Source organism: Trachemys scripta, chromosome 10, assembly GCF_013100865.1.
Source record: "Trachemys scripta elegans isolate TJP31775 chromosome 10, CAS_Tse_1.0, whole genome shotgun sequence".
Lineage (NCBI taxonomy): Eukaryota > Metazoa > Chordata > Testudines > Emydidae > Trachemys > Trachemys scripta.
In genome coordinates this window covers 42913650-42935938 of record NC_048307.1, presented here as the reverse complement: position 1 = coordinate 42935938, position 22289 = coordinate 42913650, and the positions used below count along the sequence as shown (strand labels likewise).

Sequence of the window (22289 nt, the reverse complement as noted above, 5' to 3'; positions counted from 1 at the left end):
AAAAGCATAAACAGGACTAGAATCCAGCCACTTTTAGGGTACATCTACACTACAGCGGGGAGTCGATTTAAGATACGCAAATTCAGCTACGTGAATAGCGTAGCTGAATTCGACGTATTACAGCCGACTTACCCCGTTGTGAGGACGGCGGCAAAATCGACTTCTGCCGCTTTTTGTCGGCGGCGCTTACTACCACCTCCGCTGGTGGAGTTAGAGCGCCGATTCGGGGATCGATTGTCGCGTCCCGATGGGACGCGATAAATCGATCCCCGAGAGGTCGATTTCTACCCGCCGATTCAGGCGGGTAGTATAGACCAGGCCTTAGTGTTGTTGAGGGGGCTCAGTGCCTTGCTAAGGTGGCCACACAGACCTAAAAAGGGAGGAGGAGAGATTTTAAAAGTCATGAAATCAATGGCTGGTAAGGAAGGTGCCATTTTCACATAGCCACTTTTCAGAGCAGAACAATAAATTTCCTTGTATTATGCTATAGACTTTCCAAACTTGCATATTGTTAGTGGTTTCTGTTTCTTACTGGTCTGGATGGTTTTATTGGTGAGTGTGAAAAGCAGCCATACATAAGCAATAACTTACTATATAGCTTGCCTATAACTCATGGCTGATTGTACCAGGTATTGGTACTCTTTCCACTTTGTTTAAGATATGTGCCTTCAGCCACCTTGGGATTGCTGGTGTGCCAGGTAACTAGCCTCCTTGAAGGAAACATAGGGTAGCTTTACTAAAAGCTCATTTCTTTCAGCTGCTTCAGTATTTTTTGTAAACTTTCCTCCCTTAAATTCTAACAGCATGGTGGGTGCTAGGTAAAGAGAGGCATTTTCCTATGAGCCAGCAGCTAATCTTGGCAAGAGATTCTAACTCAGCTGGTGCCTGCGGTTTCCATGGCAATGCTACATTTTCTTCCCAGAGCTGTTATCCAGTTCTGTGAATAGAAAGACAGCGAATAGCTGAGGCATTAAGACTTTCACAGCCATTTCTGCCAGGGGTCTGTAGGTGTTCTCTTCTAACTAGTACCTGCAAGCTATAGGATACACATGGCTCCTACAGGCGGTTTTAAACTGTATACAAACTTAGTCTTCCTACTGTTTAATTGTAGAGTTTGGGCATTTCTAAGCTACAGCTACTACAACGGCACAGTAGTATAGACACCTCCTACATCGAGGGAAGGTTTTTTTCTGTGTGTAGATGCAGTTAATCAATTTCTTCAAGATGTGGTAGCTAGGTGGGGGAAAGAATTCTTCTGTCAACTGTCTCCATAGCAGCAGTTAGGTCCACATAACTATAAATTTTTCATAACCTGGAATAACATAGCTAGGTCAAGCTAATTTTTAAGGATCAGGCCTCAGGTGAAGTGACTGTCTGAGTTCTGTCTATGCTGTTCAGTTTAGAATCATAGCATATTAGGGTTGGAAGGGACCTCAGGAGGTCATCTAGTCTAACCCCCTGCTCAAAGTAAGACCAATCCCCAGACACATTTTTACCCCAGTTCCCTAAATGGCCCCCTCAAGGATTGAACTTACAACCCTGGGGTTAGCAGGCTAATGCTCAAACCACTGAGCGATCCCTCCCCCTGAATAATATGGAATAAAGTTTACTCAGTTTAAGTACAAAGATTCGGTTTTAATTAGTTCTTTTATGTTCTTTATTCAGACTTGCTCATGTATAAAGTCAGAAGCAAGGAAAATTACTACTCTAGCCTTAATTCTAACCAATGATTTGGCTCTATAGAGTATACTGAGCTGATCCTGCATTCCCTGAAGTTCATGGAAATTTTTGTATCATTATTGGAAGTGGGTCCATAGAGAGTAGAATAATTCAAGCTTTTACTGTTATCAGCTTTGGTTTAAGTTCACGCAGGTGTTACCACTGCCGTAGGATCACCCATTGACTAGAGTATTTTACATTCGGTTGCCCTACCCAATCGTTTTGCTGCTATTCTAAATAATGGAGCCTCCACTAGCTCAGACAAAACAAAGTAGACCCAGATCCTCAGAGGGCTCTAGGCCACCTCACCTGCATTCAAATTAGTGGACTAGAAGTGCTGCCTATGTGCTCTGGGGCTTTAGCCCTTACACCAGGGGTCAGCAACCTTTCAGAAGTGGGGTGCCGAGTCTTCATTTATTCACTCTAATTTAAGGTTTCGTGTGCCAGTCATACGTTTTAATGTTTTTAGAAGGTCTCTTTCTATAAGCCATTAATATATAACTAACTATTGTTGTATGTAAAGTAAATAAGGTTTTTAAAATGTTTAAGAAGCTTCATTTAAAATTAAATTAAAATGCAGAGGACCCCGGACTGGTAGCCAAGACCCAGGCAGCGTCAGTGCCACTAAAAATCAGCTTGCGTGCCGCCTTTGGCACACGGTGCCATAGGTTGCCTACCCCTGCCTTACACCCTGCTGAATGCAAACAGCAGGAAAGCACTGACCTAAGCTTTATGGGACAAACAACACAGGAATAAGAACAGGTGTACTTGTGGCACCTTAGAAACTAACAAATTTATTTGAGCATAAGCTTTTGTGGGCTACAGCCCACTTCTTTGGAAGTACTCCTGTTCTTTTTGCAGATACAGACTAACACTGCTGCTACTCTGAAACCTACACAGGAATAATCAACCCTGCAGTGAAGTGGAAGTGAAAACTGATAACGACTGCCAGACCTGCTCCTACGGCCGCCCTCCCCTCTGTCCTAACCTACTCACAGTCAGGGCCCTGTGCCCTCTACCCAGCCATTTCCCCTGGGAGAGATAGCTGAGCAAAGTCCTCAGCTCGCTTCCGCTACCCACTCCCGGAGATTCCTCCCCCAACCAGCTCCGGATTCACTTCACCCCACCCCGCCAAGCCGGGGATCCCCCACTGGCTCCCGCTCTCTCAGGACAGGCTCCGAGCTCGTGAGCGCTCGGCAGCACTGAGCTGGGCCCCTTGTCGTCACCGACCCCCTAGTGCCCGCGAGCTCTGGCGGCTGGTGGCGGCTCCCAGCCAACCGGGCCGAGCATCGGGCGCAGCACCCAGCAGGGGACCGTTGCCTGGGCAGCGCCCAGGGGTGGCTCCGAGATTAACTTGACACAGCGTGGAGGCCCCAGCCGGCGCCGGCCCCGCCACCAGAGGCCAGTGTGGGTAGGGGCGGGGCTCCCCGGCCTGAGGCGGAGAGACGCGCCCTCCGCGAGGGGGCGGGGCTTCCTCTGGGGCGCCTTCTTGCGGTTTGTTCCTCTCTATGGCTCCTCCTCTAAGCTCTTCCGTGTCAGCTGGTAACCTTGGTAACGGACAACTTCCGATAAGCGAGACCTGGGAGTAGAGCGATGGCGGAGCCGACACTTGGAGCCGAGCTGGTGAGGGGTGGGGACCCTTAGGAACCCCCCTTCCTTGCTGGGACCCTGCTGCCGAGGCCCTCTTTCCTCTGCCCCGCCCCCATGCGAGCTCCCTGAGGCGCGGCCCTGCACCCAGCTCTCCGCAGAGCCCCGAAGTCCCACTAGCCCCGCTCCGGCCGCAGAGGCCTTGATTCCCGGGGCGCTGCTGTGCACGGGCCTTCGGCGCTCAGCGGGCGCGGGGCTGAAAAGACCAGGTCAAGTCTCGTCTGTAAGGAGGCTTCCCCCCTCCCGCCCGCGGCGTTAGCCATCGTAGGGTCCCCCTCGGCCTGGCTGCGCCTGGAAATTAGACTTCGTACCAATCTAAGTGTCTTGATGCCCTTACGGAGGAGCCAGCCCAAGGGGTGGGAGGCGCAAAATGAGGGATCCTTACAAGGGGGGTCGGGGTGGATCTCTCTGACTGGGAATGCTGGGGAGTGGGATGGGTGCAGATGCAACATTAGTACCTGTGATGCAACAACAGGGCAGCTGCACCAGTACTAATGCTGGTGTAAGCTCTGCTGGAGACAGGGGGCTCTGGCATTCTCCCACCACCTTATTTAGATGATTTCCTAACCCAGTGCTGAAAAGGGCCCAGGTGCACTATTGCTCTGATGGGGACGGTGACCTAAGCCTTGAGGTAAATGGGATACTGGGCGGAAATACGAGGAGGGTGCAACAGAGGGTGCCTCCTGATTCATACTGAGAAAGCAGGGCAATCAGCTAGTTACCTTAGGCACAAAAGGAGCACTTAAAGATGATAAAGTCATTGCAAGGAAACTAACTGAATTCTTTGCTTCAGTCTTCACGGCTGAGGATGTTAAGGAGATTCCCAAACCTGAGCCATCCTTTGTAGGTAACAAATCTGAGGAATTGTCACATATTCAAGTATCTCTAGAGGAGGTTTTGGAATTAATTGATAAACTTAACAGTAACAAGTCACCGGGACCAGATGGCATTCACCCAAGAGTTCTGAAAGAACTCAAATGTGAAATTGCGGAACTATTAACTATGGTTTGTAACCTGTCCTTTAAATTGGCTTCTGTACCCAATGACTGGAAGATAGCTAATGTCACACCAATATTTAAAAAGGGCTCTAGAGGTGATCCTGGCAATTACAGACCGGTAGGTCTAATGACAGTACCAGGCAAATTAGTTGAAACAATAGTAAAAAATAAAATAGTCAGACACATAGAAGAACATAACTTGTTGGGCAAAAGTCAACCTGGTTTCTGTAAAGGGAAATCATGTCTTACTAATCTATTAGAGTTCTTTGAAGGGGTCAACAAACATTTGGACAAGGGGGATCCAGTGGGCACAGTGTACTTACATTTTCAGAAAGCCTTTGACAAGGTCCCACACCAAAGGCTCTTAATTTATGTAAGTTGTCATGAATAAGAGAGAAGATCCTTTTATGGATTGAGAACTGGTTAAAAGACAGGGAACGAAGGGTAGTAATAAATGGTAAATTTTCAGACTGGAGGGAGGTAACTAGTGGTGTTCCCCAAGGGTCAGTCCTAGGACCAATCCAATTCAATTTATTCATAAATGATCTGGAGAAAGGGGTAAACAGTGAGGTGGCAAAGTTTGCAGATGATACTAAACTGCTCAAGATAGTTAAAGACTAAAGCAGACTGTGAAGAACTTCAAAAAGATCTCACAAAACTAAGTGATTGGGCAACAAAATGGCAAATTAAATTTAATGTGAATAAATGTAAAGTAATGCACATTGGGAAAAAATAACCCCAACTATACAGATAATATGATGGGGGGCTAATTTAGCTACAACTAATCAGAAAAGAGATCTTGGAGTCATCGTGGATAGTTCTCTGAAGACATCCATGCAATGTGCAGCGGCAGTCAAAAAAGCAAACAGGATATTAGGAATCATTAAAAAAGAGATGGAGAATATCGTATTGCTATTATATAAATCCATGGTATGCCCCATCTTGAATACTGCATACAGATGTGGTCTCCTCATCTCAAAAAAGATATACTGGCATTAGAAAAGGTTCAGATAAGGGCAACTAAAATGATTAGGGGTTTGGAACGGGTCCCATATGAGGAGAGATTAAAGAGGCTAGGACTTTTCAGCTTGGAAAAGAGGAGACTAAGGGGGAACATGATTGAGGTATATAAAATCATGAGTGGTGTGGAGAAAGTGAATAAGGAAAAGTTATTTACTTGTTCCCATAATATAAGAACTAGGGGCCACCAAATGAAATTAATGGGGAGCAGGTTTAAAACAAATAAAAGGAAGTTCTTCACATAGCGCACAGTCAACCTGTCGAACTCCTTGCCTGAGGAGGTTGTGAAGGCTAGGACTATAACAGAGTTTAAAAGAGAACTAGATCAATTCACGGAGGTTAAATCCATTAATGGCTATTAGCCAGGATGGGTAAGGAATGGTGTCCCTAGCCTCTGTTTGTCAGAGGATGGAGATGGATGGCAGGAAAGAGATCATTTGATCATTACCTGTTAGGTTCACTCCCTCTGGGGCACCTGACATTGGCTGCTGTCGATAGACAGGATACTGGGCTGGATGAACCTTTGGTCTAACCCAGTATGGCTATTCTGATGTTCTTAGATTGACAGAGCGAGACTTGTAAGGTAACTCCCTTCTCTTCATGTGCCAATATATATTTATGCCTGTATCTGTAATTTTCACTCCATGCATCTGAAGAAGTGGGTTTTACCCATGAAAGCTTATGCCCAAATAAATCTGTTAGTCTTTAAGGTACCACCGGACTCCTCGTTGGTTTTATTAATGATCTGGATGATGGGATAGTTTTGTACCCTCAGCAAGTTCATGGATGACACTAAGCTGGGGGGAGAGGTAGATACGCTGGAGGGTAGGGATAGGGTCCAGAGTGACCTAGACAAATTGGAGGATTGGGCCAAAAGAAATCTGATGAGGTTCAGCAAGGACAAGTGCAGAGTCCTGTGCTTAGGACGGAAGAATCCCATGCATCGCTACAGCCTGGGGACCGACTGACTAAGCAGCAGTTCTGCAGAAAAGGACCTGGGGATTACAGTGAATGAGAACCTGGATATGAGTCAGCAGTGTGCCCTTGTTGCCAAGAAGGCTAACGGTATATTGGACTGCATTAGTAGGAACGTTGCCAGCAGATCGAGGGAAGTGATTATTCCCCTCTATTCGGCACTGGTGAGGCCACATCTGGAGTATTGCATTCAGATTTGGGCCCCCCACTACAGAAAGGATGTGGACAAATTGGAAAGAGTCCAGTGAAGGGCAATGAAAATGATCAGGGGGCTGGGGGCACATGACTTACGAGGAGAGGCTGAGGGAACTGGGCTTATTTAGTGTGCAGAAGAGAAGGGTGAGGGGGGATTTGATAGCAGCCTTCAACTACCTGAAAGGGGGGTTCCAAAGAGGATGGAGCTCGGCTGTTCTCAGTGGTTGCAGATGACAGAACAAGAAGCAATGGTCTTAAGTTGCTGTTGGGGAGGTCTAGGTTGGATATTAGAAAACACTTTCACTAGGGGGGTAGAGGGCACATAACAATCTTCAAATATGTGAAAGGTTGTTTGAAAGAGGACTGTGATCAGATGTTCTCCATGTCCATCGAGGGTAGGACAAGAAGTAATCAGCTTAGTTTGCAGCAAGGGAGATTTAGGTTAGGTATTAGGAAAAACTTTCTAGCTATAAGTAGTGGTAAGCACTGGAACAGGTCATGTAGGGAGGTTGTGGAATCCCTGTCACTGGAGATTTTCAAGAATAGGTTAAACAGACATCTGTCAGTGATGATCTAGGATTACTTGGTTCTGCCTCAGATCAAGGGGCTCTGGACTAAATAACTTCTTGAGATCCTTTCCAGCCCTATATATTTGTGAAGTCAATTAACAATTCTGTTAATGATGAGTGATTTAGAACAGAATCCAGCTTGCTCACTCAGGGCTCTGCCAGGCTATTATAAATAAAATGTAGTCACTAAAATGAGCAAGTTCTGAATACTCTTGGAGGATATTGGTTGAGTAAGGTATTGCTCAATAGAGTAGTACTTTGCTCTAGCAGTGGGTTCGTAAGGAGGGCATCCATCCCTACTTCTTTTCAGAGGTGGAGTGAACCACTGATGTTAAATGTTATAGACATTTTGGTACCCACAGCTGCAGAGTTTGACTAGTAGCTGGGCTCTCAGTGAATTCATTCCAAGATTGATTTTCAGATGAAAATCAATTTAATTTTGAGTCTTTAATCATTTAATTGCTGTGTTTCAGCTTGGCATGACATACCTGGTAAAAGGATTATGCTCTGAGAGCCAGTGTGTGACCTAGTTTTATTTAAATCACTTGAGCATGTCGTTAAGAATTTTTCAGTTTGGCCTTACAGTCTGAAACTACTAACACTTTGATCTATGAAAAGTACAATGCTTATCACAAAGCAGCATCAAAACTTAAATGTGTCACTTCACTGCTTGTGCTAGATTTGTTGTCCCATATGTTGTTTACTTAAATGTCCCCCAGATTTTCTTTTCTTTGTGCTACTTTTGTGGACAGTAATATTTATAATGTAATAGACATTCAATCGTACTCTAGGTTTCAACAGGGGCAAGGGTATTCTTCATCTGGAGAGTTTTCCTTTGCCTTGACACCCGACAGGTAGTCTAACTCTGTCACCCTCTGCTCTCAGTATAATCAGCTTATGTTTTAATCTTTGGAGACCTGAAAGAGATTTATGAACTGATTACAACAGAAATTTAATCACCATAATTAGTTTCCTCACTGAATCTAAGACTTTCCCGAAGGTAGAATCTGTCCACCATGGAGGTGGAGAAGGTCTTTTAATAGCACCTGACAAGCACGCTGCATCATGGGAGCTCTGAGTTTTTATCATCTCACCTGGGACACGGAGCTTCAGCAATGTTGCTTGTTCTCCACTGAGTTGCTTCCAGTGTAAAAGAGAAGAATGGCCATACTCCAGTCTAAATGGATTCAGCACTTCCAACAAGTGTGCTGAAGTCTAGAGATGTAGCAATCTTGGATGGAATTGGATAACATTGTGTGGTGTGGCTAATTCTGTGCTGTGACATAATCTGGGGGGATAGTAACATGAAACATAAACATGAGATTCAGACATTGTAAGCCTAGACTCCCCAAACCAGTAGAAAATGTACTGTAGGGAATGATCTTGTACAGGGCCCTGGGAAGTGGCAGGACACGGCACAGTAGACAACTTTCTTCACCCACCTTTGTGAATCTATAAGAAAATGCCTAATAGGAAAGACTGGTGTTTGGATTTTTTGCATTACTGAAAGTCTGAACTGTGGAAGTGAAAGGAGTTGCTAGTCAATTTAGAGAGAGAGAGAGAGAGGGAGTTTTTCTATTTTTATATCCATACTTCTGTTTAACTCTTTCCTGAGTGTATGATTAACAATTTGTAGACCTGCCATCCCAAGACAGATGTGATCATATAAAATGTTCACAGCTAGGCACTGGGATGCCAAAGGGAGATTTACAAAAGAGCTGCCACAATCTCCAGTGTTGTAAGTGGCAAAAATTTGTCCTAGATTGAGGCCTGGTCTACACTTACAAGTTAGGTTGACATAGCTACAGTTAACAGGAGTGTGAAAACTTCACTCCTCTGAGCATCATAGTTAAATGAACCTGACCCCTGGTGTAGACATGGCTAGGTCAATGGAAGAATTCTGCCATTGACCTAGCTACTGCCAGTTGCTGTGGAAGAAGCATTCCACTGCAGGGAGAGCAGCTCAGACACTACCAGAGAAGCAAGGCCAGCTCACATGAGTGGGGATGAGGGGGCGGAGAAAGGGATGTAGGGGTTGAGATCCCCCTAGAGGGACAGGGGAGCCCCCATATCCTGGAACACTTATACCAGGGGAGAATGTGGGGTGACAGGCACCCTTGCATCTATTCTCCCCCAGTCTCCCTTCCCAGTGTCCCTCCTCTGAACCTCTCCATCCCTCTTACCTCCCTCCTCTGAACCTCTCCATTCCTCTTACCTCCCATCCCTATTTATTTATCCCTCTCCCCTCGATGCAGCCCCAAACCCCTCTCACTCCTCTTCCCCCTAAAATGTCCTTCACTGGAAACAAGCATTTGCGCATCTAATTTTATTTTACAAGAATACTTTATTACATTTCCCACCCATTCCCCGCCCCCCCAAAAAAACTCCAAACACTGATGCACAGATTTTAAGCAATATGCCCTGAGACCATGTCCAGATTTCGCCCAAGATTGGGCTCAAACTGACACTGGCTGTGTGGGTTAGAGTTAAAGAACTACTGCTTATCTCTTGAGCTATCCAGGTGATGTGAAATTTTGAAGGCTACACATTCTGTTAATTCTTCTGTCCATGTCTGCACAGTGTAATCTATTACAGTGGTTTTCAAACTTTTCTGGCGACCCAGTTGAAGAAAATTGATGCCCGTCACCCTACGGAGCTGGGGACGAGGTGTTTGGAGTGTGGGAGGGGCTCAGGATTGGGGCAGAGGGTTGGGGTGAGGGCTGTGGGATGGGGCCGGGAATGAGGGGTTCAGGGTGTGGGAGGGGGCTTTGGGCTGGGGGTGGAGGCTCTGGGGTGGGGCTGGGGATGAGGCGCTTGGGGTGCAGGAAGGAGCTCCGGGTTTGGGGGGGGCTCAGGGCTGGGGCAGGAGATTGGGGCGTGGAGTTGGGGCGCGGGCTTACCTAGGGTGGCTCCCGGTTAGAGGTGCAGTTGGGGTGCTAAGTCAGGCTTCCCGCCTGTCCTGGCACCGTTGACCGTGCTGCGCTCCAGAAGCGGTCAGCAGCAGGTCTAGCTCCTAGGTGGAGGCATGCAAATGGCTCCGCGTGGCTCTCGCCCGCAGGCACCGCCTCCCCCCCACCAGCTCCCATTGGCCGATTCCTGGCCAATGGGAGTGCGGAGCTGGTGCTCAGGGCGGGGCAGCACACGGGACAGGGACCGCCCCCTGCCTAGGAGCTGGACCTGCTGCTAGCCCTTTCCAGGGCACGGCACGCTGTCAGAACAGGTAAGAACTAGCCTGCCTTAGCCGGGCAGCACCACCAACGGGACTTTTAATGGCCCGGTCGGTGGTTCTAACCAGAACCGCTGTGACCCAGTGCCTTACATTCCGCGACCCAGTACTGGATCATGACCCACAGTTTGAAAACCATTGATCTATTACGCATATGATTTCTACCAAAAGGCTGGTGGGTGCCAGGCACTGTATTGGGGGAAGGGTGCGTGATCTCAGCCCTGGTTTAATTCCTATGGCAGCTGTTCTTCTCGGGCTATTCAAAAAACCTTGCCAGAATGAAGAAGAGGTCAGTGTAGCTGGAAAACTTGTCTCTCTCACCAACAGATGTTGGTCCAATAAAAGTTATTACCTCATCCACCTTTTTGCTTTAACATCCTGGAACCAACATGGCTACAACAACACTTCAAATTGTCAGAATGTGTCAACTTTAAGAAAAGCAGTTTTTTTCCAGGGGCTATATCTTGAGAACCTCTTGATCAAATGGTTCCAAAATTCGATCACTGACAGAACCCTGAGACCCTATGAAACGCATCTAATTTCACAGCAATCAAGGTAACCAGGCAGATTTTAGAGCACTTAGAGTCGAGCTTTAAACAGAAAGCTGGTCTTAACCTTAACTGTTGGTGATGCAGGAGATGAAATAGAAGCTAGCTCAGTTGTATTGGCTTGCAGGAGTTAAAAAGCAATCAAACTTAACTTTGATTATTAAAAATGGCAGATCTGATCCTAGATGCACACAGGAAGTAGATCTGTTCAATGTTTTGATTGTAGAAACCTACTTTGAGTCAGTCATGCTTTTTGTGTCTAAAGGATGTTTCCTGTTTGTCAATGCCTACCTTCACTTCCTAAGTGTCTGCCTTAGCTCCAGGGTGAGAGTCAGATGTAAGAATAGCAAAAGGATTTTTGTGATCTTTATATGAATAATTCTCTCCTCTTTGCTGTCAACAGGATACCTACAATATCTGTCAGGTCTGCTACAAGCAGCACTCTTCTGCTTGAGATTTTGACGTGTTTGGAATCAAACGTTGGTGTACTGCAGGGGTAGGCAACCTATGGCATGTGTGCCGAAGGCGGCACATGAGCTGATTTTCAGTGGCACTCACACTGCCCGGGTTCTGGCCACCGGTCCAGGGGGCTCTGCATTTTAATTTAATTTTAAATGAAGCTTCTTAAACATTTTAAAAACCTTATTTACTTTACATACAACAATAGTTTAGTTATATATTATAGACTTGTAGAAAGAGACCTTCTAAAAACGTTAAAATGTATGACTTGACTGGCACGTGAAATCTTACATTAGAGTGAATAAATGATGATTCGGCACACTACTTCTGAAAGGTTGCTGACCCCTGGTGTACTGTCTTGTGTGCAGGGCTTTGGCATTTCTTTGAAGCATTTACCGTTTTGCACAGTCAGAGGCAGAAGTCTGGGCTAAGTGTGCCTTTAATCTGCTCCAGTGCATTGCTATGATTCTAGTGTATATTCTCTCAATGTAGAAAAGATCTCATCTTCACTAATGCTCAGCAATTTCACAATTAGCTTTGCATCAAAAGCAGTGGGAGTGGATGTCTCTAACTGGCCAGGGATGCTAAGAATGTATCCTCCATCTGGCAACATAGGCGCAGACTTCCCCTCTTTCCCCTGGGAGCTTGACACCTCCTCTGCCCCCAGCCCCACCCCCACTCCTTCCATGAGGCCCTGCCCCACCCCTTCCCTGCCCCCAATCCAACCCCTTCCCTAAAGTCCCTGCCCCAACTCCACCCCCTCCCTGCCAATATTCCAACTCCTTCCCCAAATCCCTGCCCTGGCCCCGCCTCCTCCCCTGAGCATGCCACATTCCCACTCCTCCTGCCCTCCCGGAGCATGCTAAGCGCTGCCAAACAGCTGTTTGGCGGTGGCCGGGCGGGAAGCGCTGGGAGGTAGGTGAAGGAGCGGGGACACGGCGTGCTCAGAGGAGGAGGAGGTGGGGCGGGGTGAAGGGAGCTTGGCTGCTGGTGGGTGCAGAGCACCCACTAATTTTTCCCTGTGGGTGCTCCAGCCCCGGAGCACCGACAGAGTCGGCGCCTATGTTTGCCAGTGCCAAGAATAGAAAGGGGGTTAATAGATCTCCCCACCATATCACAGCAGAGTAGTTTCCATAGCTTACATTTCCTCATCCAGAAAAGGTGGTATGCTACGGTACAAGAATTAGACCACCCTCTTCCAGCATCAGACCCTACCGGTGATGTCTTCAGAACAGCACAGAGAGCCTTTTGAAACACCTTGTTAATCAAATGCCTCTCACAGTTAATATTAGGACTCCTTTCCTTAGGGCCAAATCCTGCAAACCCTTGCTCATGTGAGTAGTTCCAGCGAGTCCCATGGGACTACTCATTACTACAGAGAAGTTTCCATTCTCCTTCCCCGAACCACTTCAGACCCACAGTGCTGTAATTAGCTGTGTAAGCAGCTATTGTTCTTGTGTAATGGACTTCTGCCATTCCCTCTGATTTTAAGGAGCTTTTTATATGGTTGCATTTTCAATAAGCAAAATACGCCCATGTAATTCTCACTTCCCAAACCCTAATAAATGTAGGTGTTCTAACTATACTGATGTTAGCTAGCAGTAAAAACACTTGTACTTATTAAGATCAGAGATTTTTCTTAATCTACACAAATAGCAAAAGTCTGGATTGAGCTTCCAACAGAAATGACTAGCATCTGGCTGGTACAGTAGATTCTGTTTAGAAGAGATGCTGCTATTTTTGCTTTGTTCTTTGACATTTGCCAGCTGTCCTTTTGGGGAGTTTTGTGGGGGAATTCCTTGAAGAAGCCTTGCCATTTTAACACTATTATTTTTTATCATTTCAGGCTTCACCATTCCCAATAGCTACAGAACCTCAGAAACCCCGCCCAAGAAAAGGTTTGTTTAAGGATGTGCTTACAATAGTATTACTTAGGTAGGAGAACGTAAAAATATTGCTCTATGATGTGTAAACCTGTCTGAGGAGCACACATGTCCACTACTAAACTTATTCCCACTTGTGATCCAATCTGTATATGAATTATTTGTTTCCAGAGGTGAAAAGCGAGTATACTCGTTTACTGCACCATCTGGTCTTTAATCACTTGTTTGTATGGCAGTGGTGGCCAAACTTCCTGACCCTCCGAAGTTCAAGAGCTGGGGCGTGCCTGCCAGTTGCTTGGGGCTTCAGCCTTGTGGCAGGGTGATGGGGCTAGGGGTTTCTGCCCTGCAGGGAGGGGGATCTTGGGGATTCAGCCCCATGGGAGGCACCTGTCTGGGCTCAGGGCTTCAGCCCTGCTTCTGCTGAAGCCCTGATCCCCGGCAGGCATGCCCCCTGTGGTTGAAGCCCTGAGACACCCCCCATCCCTGCTGGGCAGAAGCCAGAGGCAACATGAGGGGTTACATGCCCCTTCCCCCCCCCCCCCCCCGATTTTTGCCAGGATTTGCTGGCCACACTTGGTCACACGGTGCGACTGGGCTCCCTCCCTGCACAGCAGTTGCTGGAGCTAGCAAGCTGGAAGCTGCGGTCATGGGGAGAGGCAGTGGCAAAAAGCTGGGAGTTGCAGGGAGAACTGCTGAGAGTAAGAGGGGGGTGTCCCTGGGGGGCAAACCTTTAAATTGTGGGCCCCTCGCCTCAGCAGGCACCAGTTGTCTCTGGCAGAAGTCCAAGCCCCACCACCCTGCAGCAGGGCAGAATCCCTGAGTATGCACAGCCTCTCCCCCCTCCCTTTCCCAGTCTGGTAGGCGGAGAATGGGGGTGGAGGACACTGCAAGCCGCACTTTAATTGTAAAAGAGCCAGATGTGGCTCGCGAGCCATAGTTTGGTCATCCCGGTGTATGTTCTAAGAAAGCATTTATTTTATTAGATATATACTTACTGGGCTGTTCTGCAGTTTGATTTTCATTTCCCTCTTGATTGATATGGGTTTGCTCATTATCTATTCTATAAATTCCTGGATTCTTTAAAGTGATGCTTTACCCTAAAGAAGCCATTGTGGAACTTCAGATTCATTAAGCTTAATTGATTTTTTTCATATAAAATTTCCTTGATTTGGAGGTAAAGTGATGTTTTTGTAACTGCCCTCCTCAAACTCGTTGTGGTATTTAAGTGGTTTGCACAGATTTAAAGGAAGGCCTCATTTGGCCTGCAGAGCCTCTTAATCGTGATGCTATATGAAATGGGAGGAAAAATGCAGCTTGACTCTCAAATCCCTGAGGGTTTGTGGCGCTACCAGATAGAGTATTATTATTTTACTTGCAAACTGAGCAAATTTGTTATGGAAATTGGTGAGAGAATTAATACTGAACTCCACAATGCCATTAATCCCTTTTCAGGGCCTATCACTCATTTAAGACAATTCAGGGAGCACTCAGCTTTGCTTCCAACACAGCTATTGATGTTTGGAATACGTTCTACCTCCCTCTCTGTGGGAAGTCCAGGCTGTAGTTCTAAGTGCCCTGTGATGCAGAGCCTTAGTGCTAACTGTCATCCTCTCCCTTGGTTCTCTATTTAAAGGGTGTAGATACAACATGAGTACTAAATGGGCACTTATTTGCAATCTTAATGGCAGCAGGATAATGTGTTATAAGCTTTGACTTCTAAAGGCAAAGCTCTTCATTTGTTATATTGGAATTCTGCCATGGGTGAACTCAGGAGTTCAGAGAAACCACTTTGTTTCTCCTGAGGGGGAGGTCAAACTAAATGAAAGAAGGCTGTTGAGTCCTGTCAGCTGAATTCTAGCGCTGGAACAGGATATGAAGCAATATCCCAAAGCTGCTACTCTGTGGTTTCAGAACCCAGATCTTAAGGTTGCTGACCTGTGCATTGAGTTCAAGCCTCCATACAGCCTTTAGAAGTCAAAAGTTATGACACATTATCCTGCTGCCATTAAGATGGCAAATTGAGTTCAAGCCTCTGTACAGCAGATACCAGTTTTCATGTAGAGCTGAGAGGGAGAGACTGTTAGAGCTGCAGGGTCTCTGTCAAAGTAGTTTAGCCCCAAAATGCCTTTCCCCTGACAGCCTTCTGTTCTGGGGTGCAAATGATGGCTGGATCATCCTGAAATGACTGACCCATGTCTTCCTAGATAGGCTGATCCTCCCACTTCCTGTGTGCTATGTTCCTTTCTTGGTCCTTCACATCCATCCTTTTCTGTGAAGCCTCCTACTCTGATCTCCTCTCCCGTGATGCTCCCACGCCTGAGTCGTTTTGCAATGTCTTGTGTGTGCATTATGTAATATTTGTATGAATTACATGGGGGTGGGGACATTGTCTTTCTGTTTCTAGAGCACGGTGTACACTTACAGTGCTCTAAAAATAGCAACTGTAGAGGGCCACAGATTTGATGTGAAGTTTGTCAAAAGACAAACTTTTGCTTCAAGGCCCTTTCCTGTAGTGCTGAGATCTATTAATCCATTCCTGCATAATTAATTTGTAAATTTAACAATCCCCCCAAAAAATGTTGCCATCAACCTAACACACCAGTGGAGGTGGGTTGTGGTTGAAGATGGCATGCATTAGCTTAGTTGTTAGCTTAATTGTTAAATTGAGAGTCAGATGTCTTGCATCTGTTTGTGTGAATTTACGTTGATCGTTTGGGGAAACATGAGCTCCAGCAGCTAAGACTTCCTTGATGGGACCACCATTATGGCAGGTGGGATTTTTGTTCTGTGTAACCCCCTGACCATGTGCTATTTAATAATATTTTAGGAAAACCTCTCCGAAATCTTGAAAAGTCTCCATACTAATTCTGTGAACTTTGTTGTTGTTGCTATATTAGAAGACTACTCTCTGTGTCAAACTGAGAGCCCATCTCTCAGTCCCAGAAGACCCAACATCATTCAGTCTGCTATATGAACTTAAAGTGGAATTGGAAATGAGCTTTTTAATAATTAAGGATTTTTCTGAAAGCTTAGTGAAAATTCAAATGAGGGAAGCACTTGGAGCAGTGATAGTGAAAGAAACGTAGGGGTGACAGTAGCCAGATACTCAGATAGGACTTTACAATAAATTGTTTGGGTAGCAGGTAGGTGGATAGTCGATATGGTTCTGGTCAGAACACACCTGAAACCAGGGTGAATTTGATTTAATCACTAGCCAGGAAGACTTGATTTAATCATGGATTTCTACACAGAAGTGCATTCTTATTGGTTGTTATAACCTTAATACATATTCTTCACAACTCTGAGATAGATGTAGGTTTCATTTTTAGAAGGTACACACTATACATTTTTAAAGTGATTTATTTTGGAAACTTTTCAGATTAGTTTTAAAGCTATATCAGAAAATGAATGATTGTTTGGTTATTTCATTTACCAAAGGTAATTGAAGCAGATATTTATGAAGCCATCGGTAGGTGAACTATCTCCAGTACAACAGGTTAATCATTAATATTTGAGGATTTTCTTGCCATGCTGTATTAGGAAGAGAACATCAACAGACAGACATTTAAATTGTTTTATTTAACTAAAACAACAATGCTATGTATTCTGGATTTTTTTCTTCAACAGCAAACATACAATATTTTAATAAAACAAGCATATGAATTTTTGAATTTAGTTAAACATTCAAGTTTTTTAAAATCAGGTTTGTTTTTGTTAAAATTGTTTTTAACTAAAATAGTTAAATGAAATATTTAAAAAAAAAATTAAATCGATGCTATGCCAGCCAGATCAACATGAGATTGGCTTCTGCAGCTAACTCAGTCGTCTTCACCTTCATTTTCCTGTTTATTCATAATCTGGAAAAGAAAAGCATGCTTTCCTGCTTTTTCAGGTCCCAAACGATTTCTCAATTTGGAATGAATTAGTCCAAAGGAAGAAAATATTCTTTCTACACCGGCTGAAGAAGATACTGCTGTTAAAAGTGAGATTATCACTTCAACAGTCTCTGAATCCAAGTGCTTAAGTTATTTCCGCCAGTTCACTGGTGTGATTTTCTTTAAAACATCATCAGCAAACATATATTTCTTGAATGGTTCATCCTTAGCTCTGAAGTTTATTATAGTTGGTATTATGGAGGGATGATTGCTGGATGTCCATGTCATAGCCAACTCTTCTTCTTCAGCAGTTAAGGTTTGGCCCTGGTACCGAATATTGAGAATATTTGGAAGAAAATGAGATAGAGATAGTGCTTGTCCCATTCGTTGTTTTTTTTAATGCTTGTAATTTAACTCTGTCATTGCATATTTCTCTTTTTAAGATCTCGCTCAGTTCCTTCCAAATTTCAACAGTGTCAGCAATAAAACAGCTATTTCCCAGCATTTTGTTCAAGGCTGCAGAAATAGGCTTCAGGGTACTCAGCATGTGTTCAACATTTCTCTTAAGCCCAATGTTGAGAACTTTGGCTGTGACAGTGCCATCTATTTTTTCATGATTTTGTTCACAAACTGTCATCAGATTAGTAAAAGCAGCAGAGTGTCCTGTGGCACCTTATAGACTAACAGATGTATTGGAGCATGAGCTTTCGTGGGTGAATGACCACTTCGTCAGATGCATGCCGACAAAGTGGGTATTCACCCACAAAAGCTCATGCTCCAATACATCTGTTAGTTTATAAGGTGCCACAGGATACTTTGCTGCTTTTACAGATCCAGATTAACACGGCTACCCCTTTGATACTTGTCATCAGTTTAGGCCATTCTTGATATAGTGCTCAAAACAGTCCACTACTGAGTTCCATCACACGTCTTGTGGGAGAGTTAGCTTGGTTCTTCCCACTTTTTTCAGAGTAGCTGCTGCAAAGTGGTTGTTACGGAAGTATTTTTAAATGTCAACATTAGCCTTTATTTCTGGAACACCGAAGTCTTTGGCTAGGAGGTGCATCAAATGAGCACTGCAACCGTATGTTATTAGCTTGGGACTCTCTTCGCTTTCTTCTAAATTTCTTCTCATCTTGGGTACATTTGCAGCATTGTCTGTGACCAAGCTGCATACTAGACATTTGATTTTTTTTCACAGTTTGTTATAGCTTTTTCTACTGCTGCTACTTGTAAGTATTCTGCTGTGTGTGCATTTCCTGATGTATCAATTGTTTCTGTAAGGAAGACATTCCCTTCTTCTGTTGTCACACAAGCACATACAACAGGATCATTGTGGACATTGCTCCACCCATCAAGACTCAGGGTAACAACTTCATCCTCTACACCTTTGCACACTGCTCAATTTCTCTTTCATATACTTTATCCAGCAATTTGCCTGCAACATCTGCTCTGTTGGGTGGACTGTATCCTGGTCTTAATGACTGAACCGTGTTAATGAAGTGTGGGTTTACAATCCTACGGAAAGGAGAGTCTGTTGCATAAACAAACTGGGCAATTTTTTCATCAATTACTTCTTTTTGTAATCTGCTGGTTCTCATCACAAACTTATCTATGGTTGCTTCTGGTGATGGAGATTTTTTTTCTTTTTGATACAGGTGATCTACTGTGGCTATGTGACATACATGATGTGACAGAAGCACTATCATTGGCAGATAACTATGAAACTATAGAAAATGATGGTGATCTTGAAGGTGGATAGTCCTCAGAATCCTTTGTTGAGGATAGATTCTCCTAAACAAAATAAGCCAATGCATTTTTTTTGTTATTATGACCATATTACTCATTGCATTCACTGACACTGAGTACTACTTTAAAATGAAATTGTAAAAGGAAGATCTGCCTATTTCAGCTACCGTATTTTCCGGCGTATAAGACGACTGGGCGTATAAGACGACCCCCAACTTTTCCAGTTAAAATATAGAGTTTGGGATATACTCGCTGTATAAGACTACCCCTCTTCCAACGCACACCAAATAAAAATTAAAAAAACATCATATTTGATTTCAATATGGTAATTTTAATTCAAATGCTTATGACATGCAGGTACTTAGCAGGAAAACTGTCACTTATAAACATAAGGCTGTTTGTCATCAAACATGTAAACATAAAACAGTGCAAGTGGATTAAACTTTTCCTAATTCACTCTAAAGCTGAAAGGAAGGATAAGACAATAAACCCATGGGAGCTGCCATGCTGTTTGTTTTCTAAGCTGTCAACCAAACTGGAACTGATGATGATAGGAGGAAGATAACAAACAATAGAGAGAGAGCAAGTGCCGGGCAAGTCCCTGGCGAGTTAGCAACGCCCATCATAACTGCAAGCTACAGTATTTTTACAGGTTTTGCTGGCGTGACAGTTTCCCTTTAAAAGCCTTCAAAATCCTCCTGTTCGTCATCTGATATCATAAGTACATCAATGACATCTTGTGATACATTTGTAAGGCAGTCATCGTATGGATCGAATTCCGTATCAGATGGTGTGGTCTCAGCTTCGGCTTCCTCTTCATCTTGCCACAAGTAGTCGTCCTCCATACCATCTAATGAATTTGATATGCCACACTTCTTGAAAGACTTGATTACTGTTTCTGCATCAATATCATTCCAGGCTTTTATGACAAACTTGGACAAAACATCCAACTGTGGAGCACGCATGTTTCCTCCTTTTGTGAATGACTTTTTGCCGCTAACCATCCATTCACTCCACTATTCTCGAATGCGATCTTTAAATGGCTTGTTTAGGCACACATCCAGTGGCTGTACCAACAATGTCAATCCTGCAGGAATAACTGCCGCATCTGTGTTTAGTCTTGCAAGCCTCTGCTTGGTGCTGGGAGTTAAATGAGCCCTGAACATATCCCACACCAGTAGACTACATTTTTGAATAAGTCCACCTGGTCGCCTGCTCCATACATTATCAAGCCATAGCTTTACCCCTTCTTCATCCATCCAGCCTTTTTCATTCACATGTACAAAACAACCAACAGGGAACTTGAGTTTCGGCATTGTTTTTCTTTTAAAAATAATCATTGGTCTCAGTTTGGCGCCATCAGCTGTGCATCCTAGTACCACTGTAAAACTGGACTTCCTGTTGTTTTAATTAAAATTGTTTTTTCACCTTTTTGATGGACAGTTTTATTTCCAACCATATCAAAATTCATTGGAGTTTCATCTATATTTCCAATACTACTTAACACATAGCCATGTTTAGTGCGCTGTTGTATTATGTATCGATGGAAACTATTTACTTTGTTATCAAGATCTGCAGGTAATTTTTGGGCAATTTTCGTCTTTTGCCTCAGTACCATATTATGCCTTTCCATGAATCTAGTACACCAGGATACAGTGGCCTTAAATCTGTTGCTGTGATCTGGGTTAGATTTGGCCCACTGAAGTGCAAACAAACGTATTTTATTTCGTGTCACTACATAACCGTTTTGGCGATGCTCATTCACCATGTCTGCTACATGTTTTTCGAGTTCTGGCCAATGTGGGGTGCCTCTTCTTAATGCACATTTACCCCTTGGCATACTCTTTAATGCTTTTTCATTTGCTTTCCAGTCCCGAACCATCTTTTCTGTTACTCCATATTGTCTTGCAGCAGCGCAGTTATTATGTTCCATGGCAAAGTTTACAACTTTATGTTTGAAACTGGCTTCATATTTCTTTCTTCTTGCTGGTGGAGCCATGATGGGGTTTTGACTGTTGGACATTTGTATACTGTACTGTATGTACTGGTGCTGTACTGTATGAACAGGTACAGATACTGGTGCTGTACTGTATGAACAGGTACAGATACTGGTGCTGTACTGTATGTGGTACCCAGTATACAACAACCAGCCAATCACGGCAAGCGATGTACCTTACCGGCGATTGGCTGGTTGTTGTATACAAAGCCTGCTTGGATTGGTCAGCTCTCCCTGCCTGCCCAGCCCTCCCTGTCTCCAAGACTATCAGAGCGGTAGCGCAAACACGCCTCTTTCACCCGTCTGGCCTGCCCTTGTATCCTATTACCTCCTTCTCTGCCTCTCAGATCTTGCACATGCGCGCCTGCGCCGCTTCACTGCAGTCCTCAGGAGCGAGATCTGAGAGGCAGTGAAGGAGGTACGGTAATAGGATACAAGGGCGGGCCAGACGGGTGAAAGAGGCGTGTTTTTCTGGGCACAGCGCCGCTCTCTCTCTTTTTGCCATACCCCGGGCGTCCCGGACGCCTGCAGCTTGCTCCGCCCTTGCCGCTTTCATGCGGCCGCGGCCGTTTTTGAGCTCCCCCCACCATATGCGGTGACCGCAGATTCTCCAGTCCGGCTCGGAAGTTTCAGCACCCGCCCTATAAGACAACACCCGGCGTATAAGACGACCCCCGATTTTTGAGAAGATTTTCCTGGGTTACAAGGTCGTCTTATACGCCGGAAAATACGGTATTTATTTTTTATCACAACTATATCTAAAATGGTAGTACCATAGAGTAACTACTATATTTTTTGCTCAAACATGCGAAGTCAAGAATGGTCTAGAAGGAAGAGAGGCAGTGCTTAAGAAAAAAGTATGAAATAAAAAAGTTTACCAACCTGAAGATCCTGCATGTTCAGACATGTTCCTTTCATCATCTTCAACGCAGCTTCCTCCTGAGAATGAACGCGTCTCATGATGTTTAATTCGGGCAACGAGGCCTTGCATTTCTTTGTTGCACTGTTTGCATTATGCATGCCTGTCTTACCCACAGGTAGAGGAACTTCATTAAAATATTTCCAAACTGGGTCCCTTTCACGTCCTGCTGCCATTATAGGTTTTCCCTTCTAGTGAGAGAATGGTATGGTAGATCTCAAATCAATGATGGCTACACTCAGAAAGACCTCAAGACTTCTGGAATATGCTGCTCAAACATTTTCACTTCTGTATCTATTGTCTGTCCCTCCCTTCTCACATTTATCTCCAGACTTCTTCTCCTTGTCCAGATCTATTCCGCCCCCAACAATCTTCTATTCATTAACTTTTTGAAACTTTGCACTTTTAGAGAGAGGTAAGGGATTGACTTTGTGTACACAAATTTGCAGAGGGACAATAGGGTTGAGGTTTGTTATTTCTCACCTCTATATATTATTTATTTATTTTAAAA

General features: G+C 44.6%; 1 protein-coding gene across 5 annotated transcripts in view; it reads left to right on the top strand.

Moving 5' to 3' along the window:
• The first annotated feature begins 3205 nt into the window (after nucleotides 1–3205).
• Nucleotides 3206–22289, top strand: part of BBS4 (Bardet-Biedl syndrome 4) — a 117815-nt gene continuing 98731 nt past the window's right edge. For 3 of the 5 annotated variants that reach the window (XM_034783336.1, XM_034783339.1, XM_034783335.1), the window contains exons 1-2: nucleotides 3206–3342; nucleotides 13203–13254. In XM_034783336.1, the coding sequence (XP_034639227.1) occupies nucleotides 3313–3342; nucleotides 13203–13254 (82 nt within the window). In that variant the 5' untranslated portion in view covers nucleotides 3206–3312. The remainder of the gene's footprint in view (nucleotides 3343–13202; nucleotides 13255–22289) is intronic. The other 2 variants (XM_034783341.1, XM_034783340.1) reach the window with 2 other exon arrangements.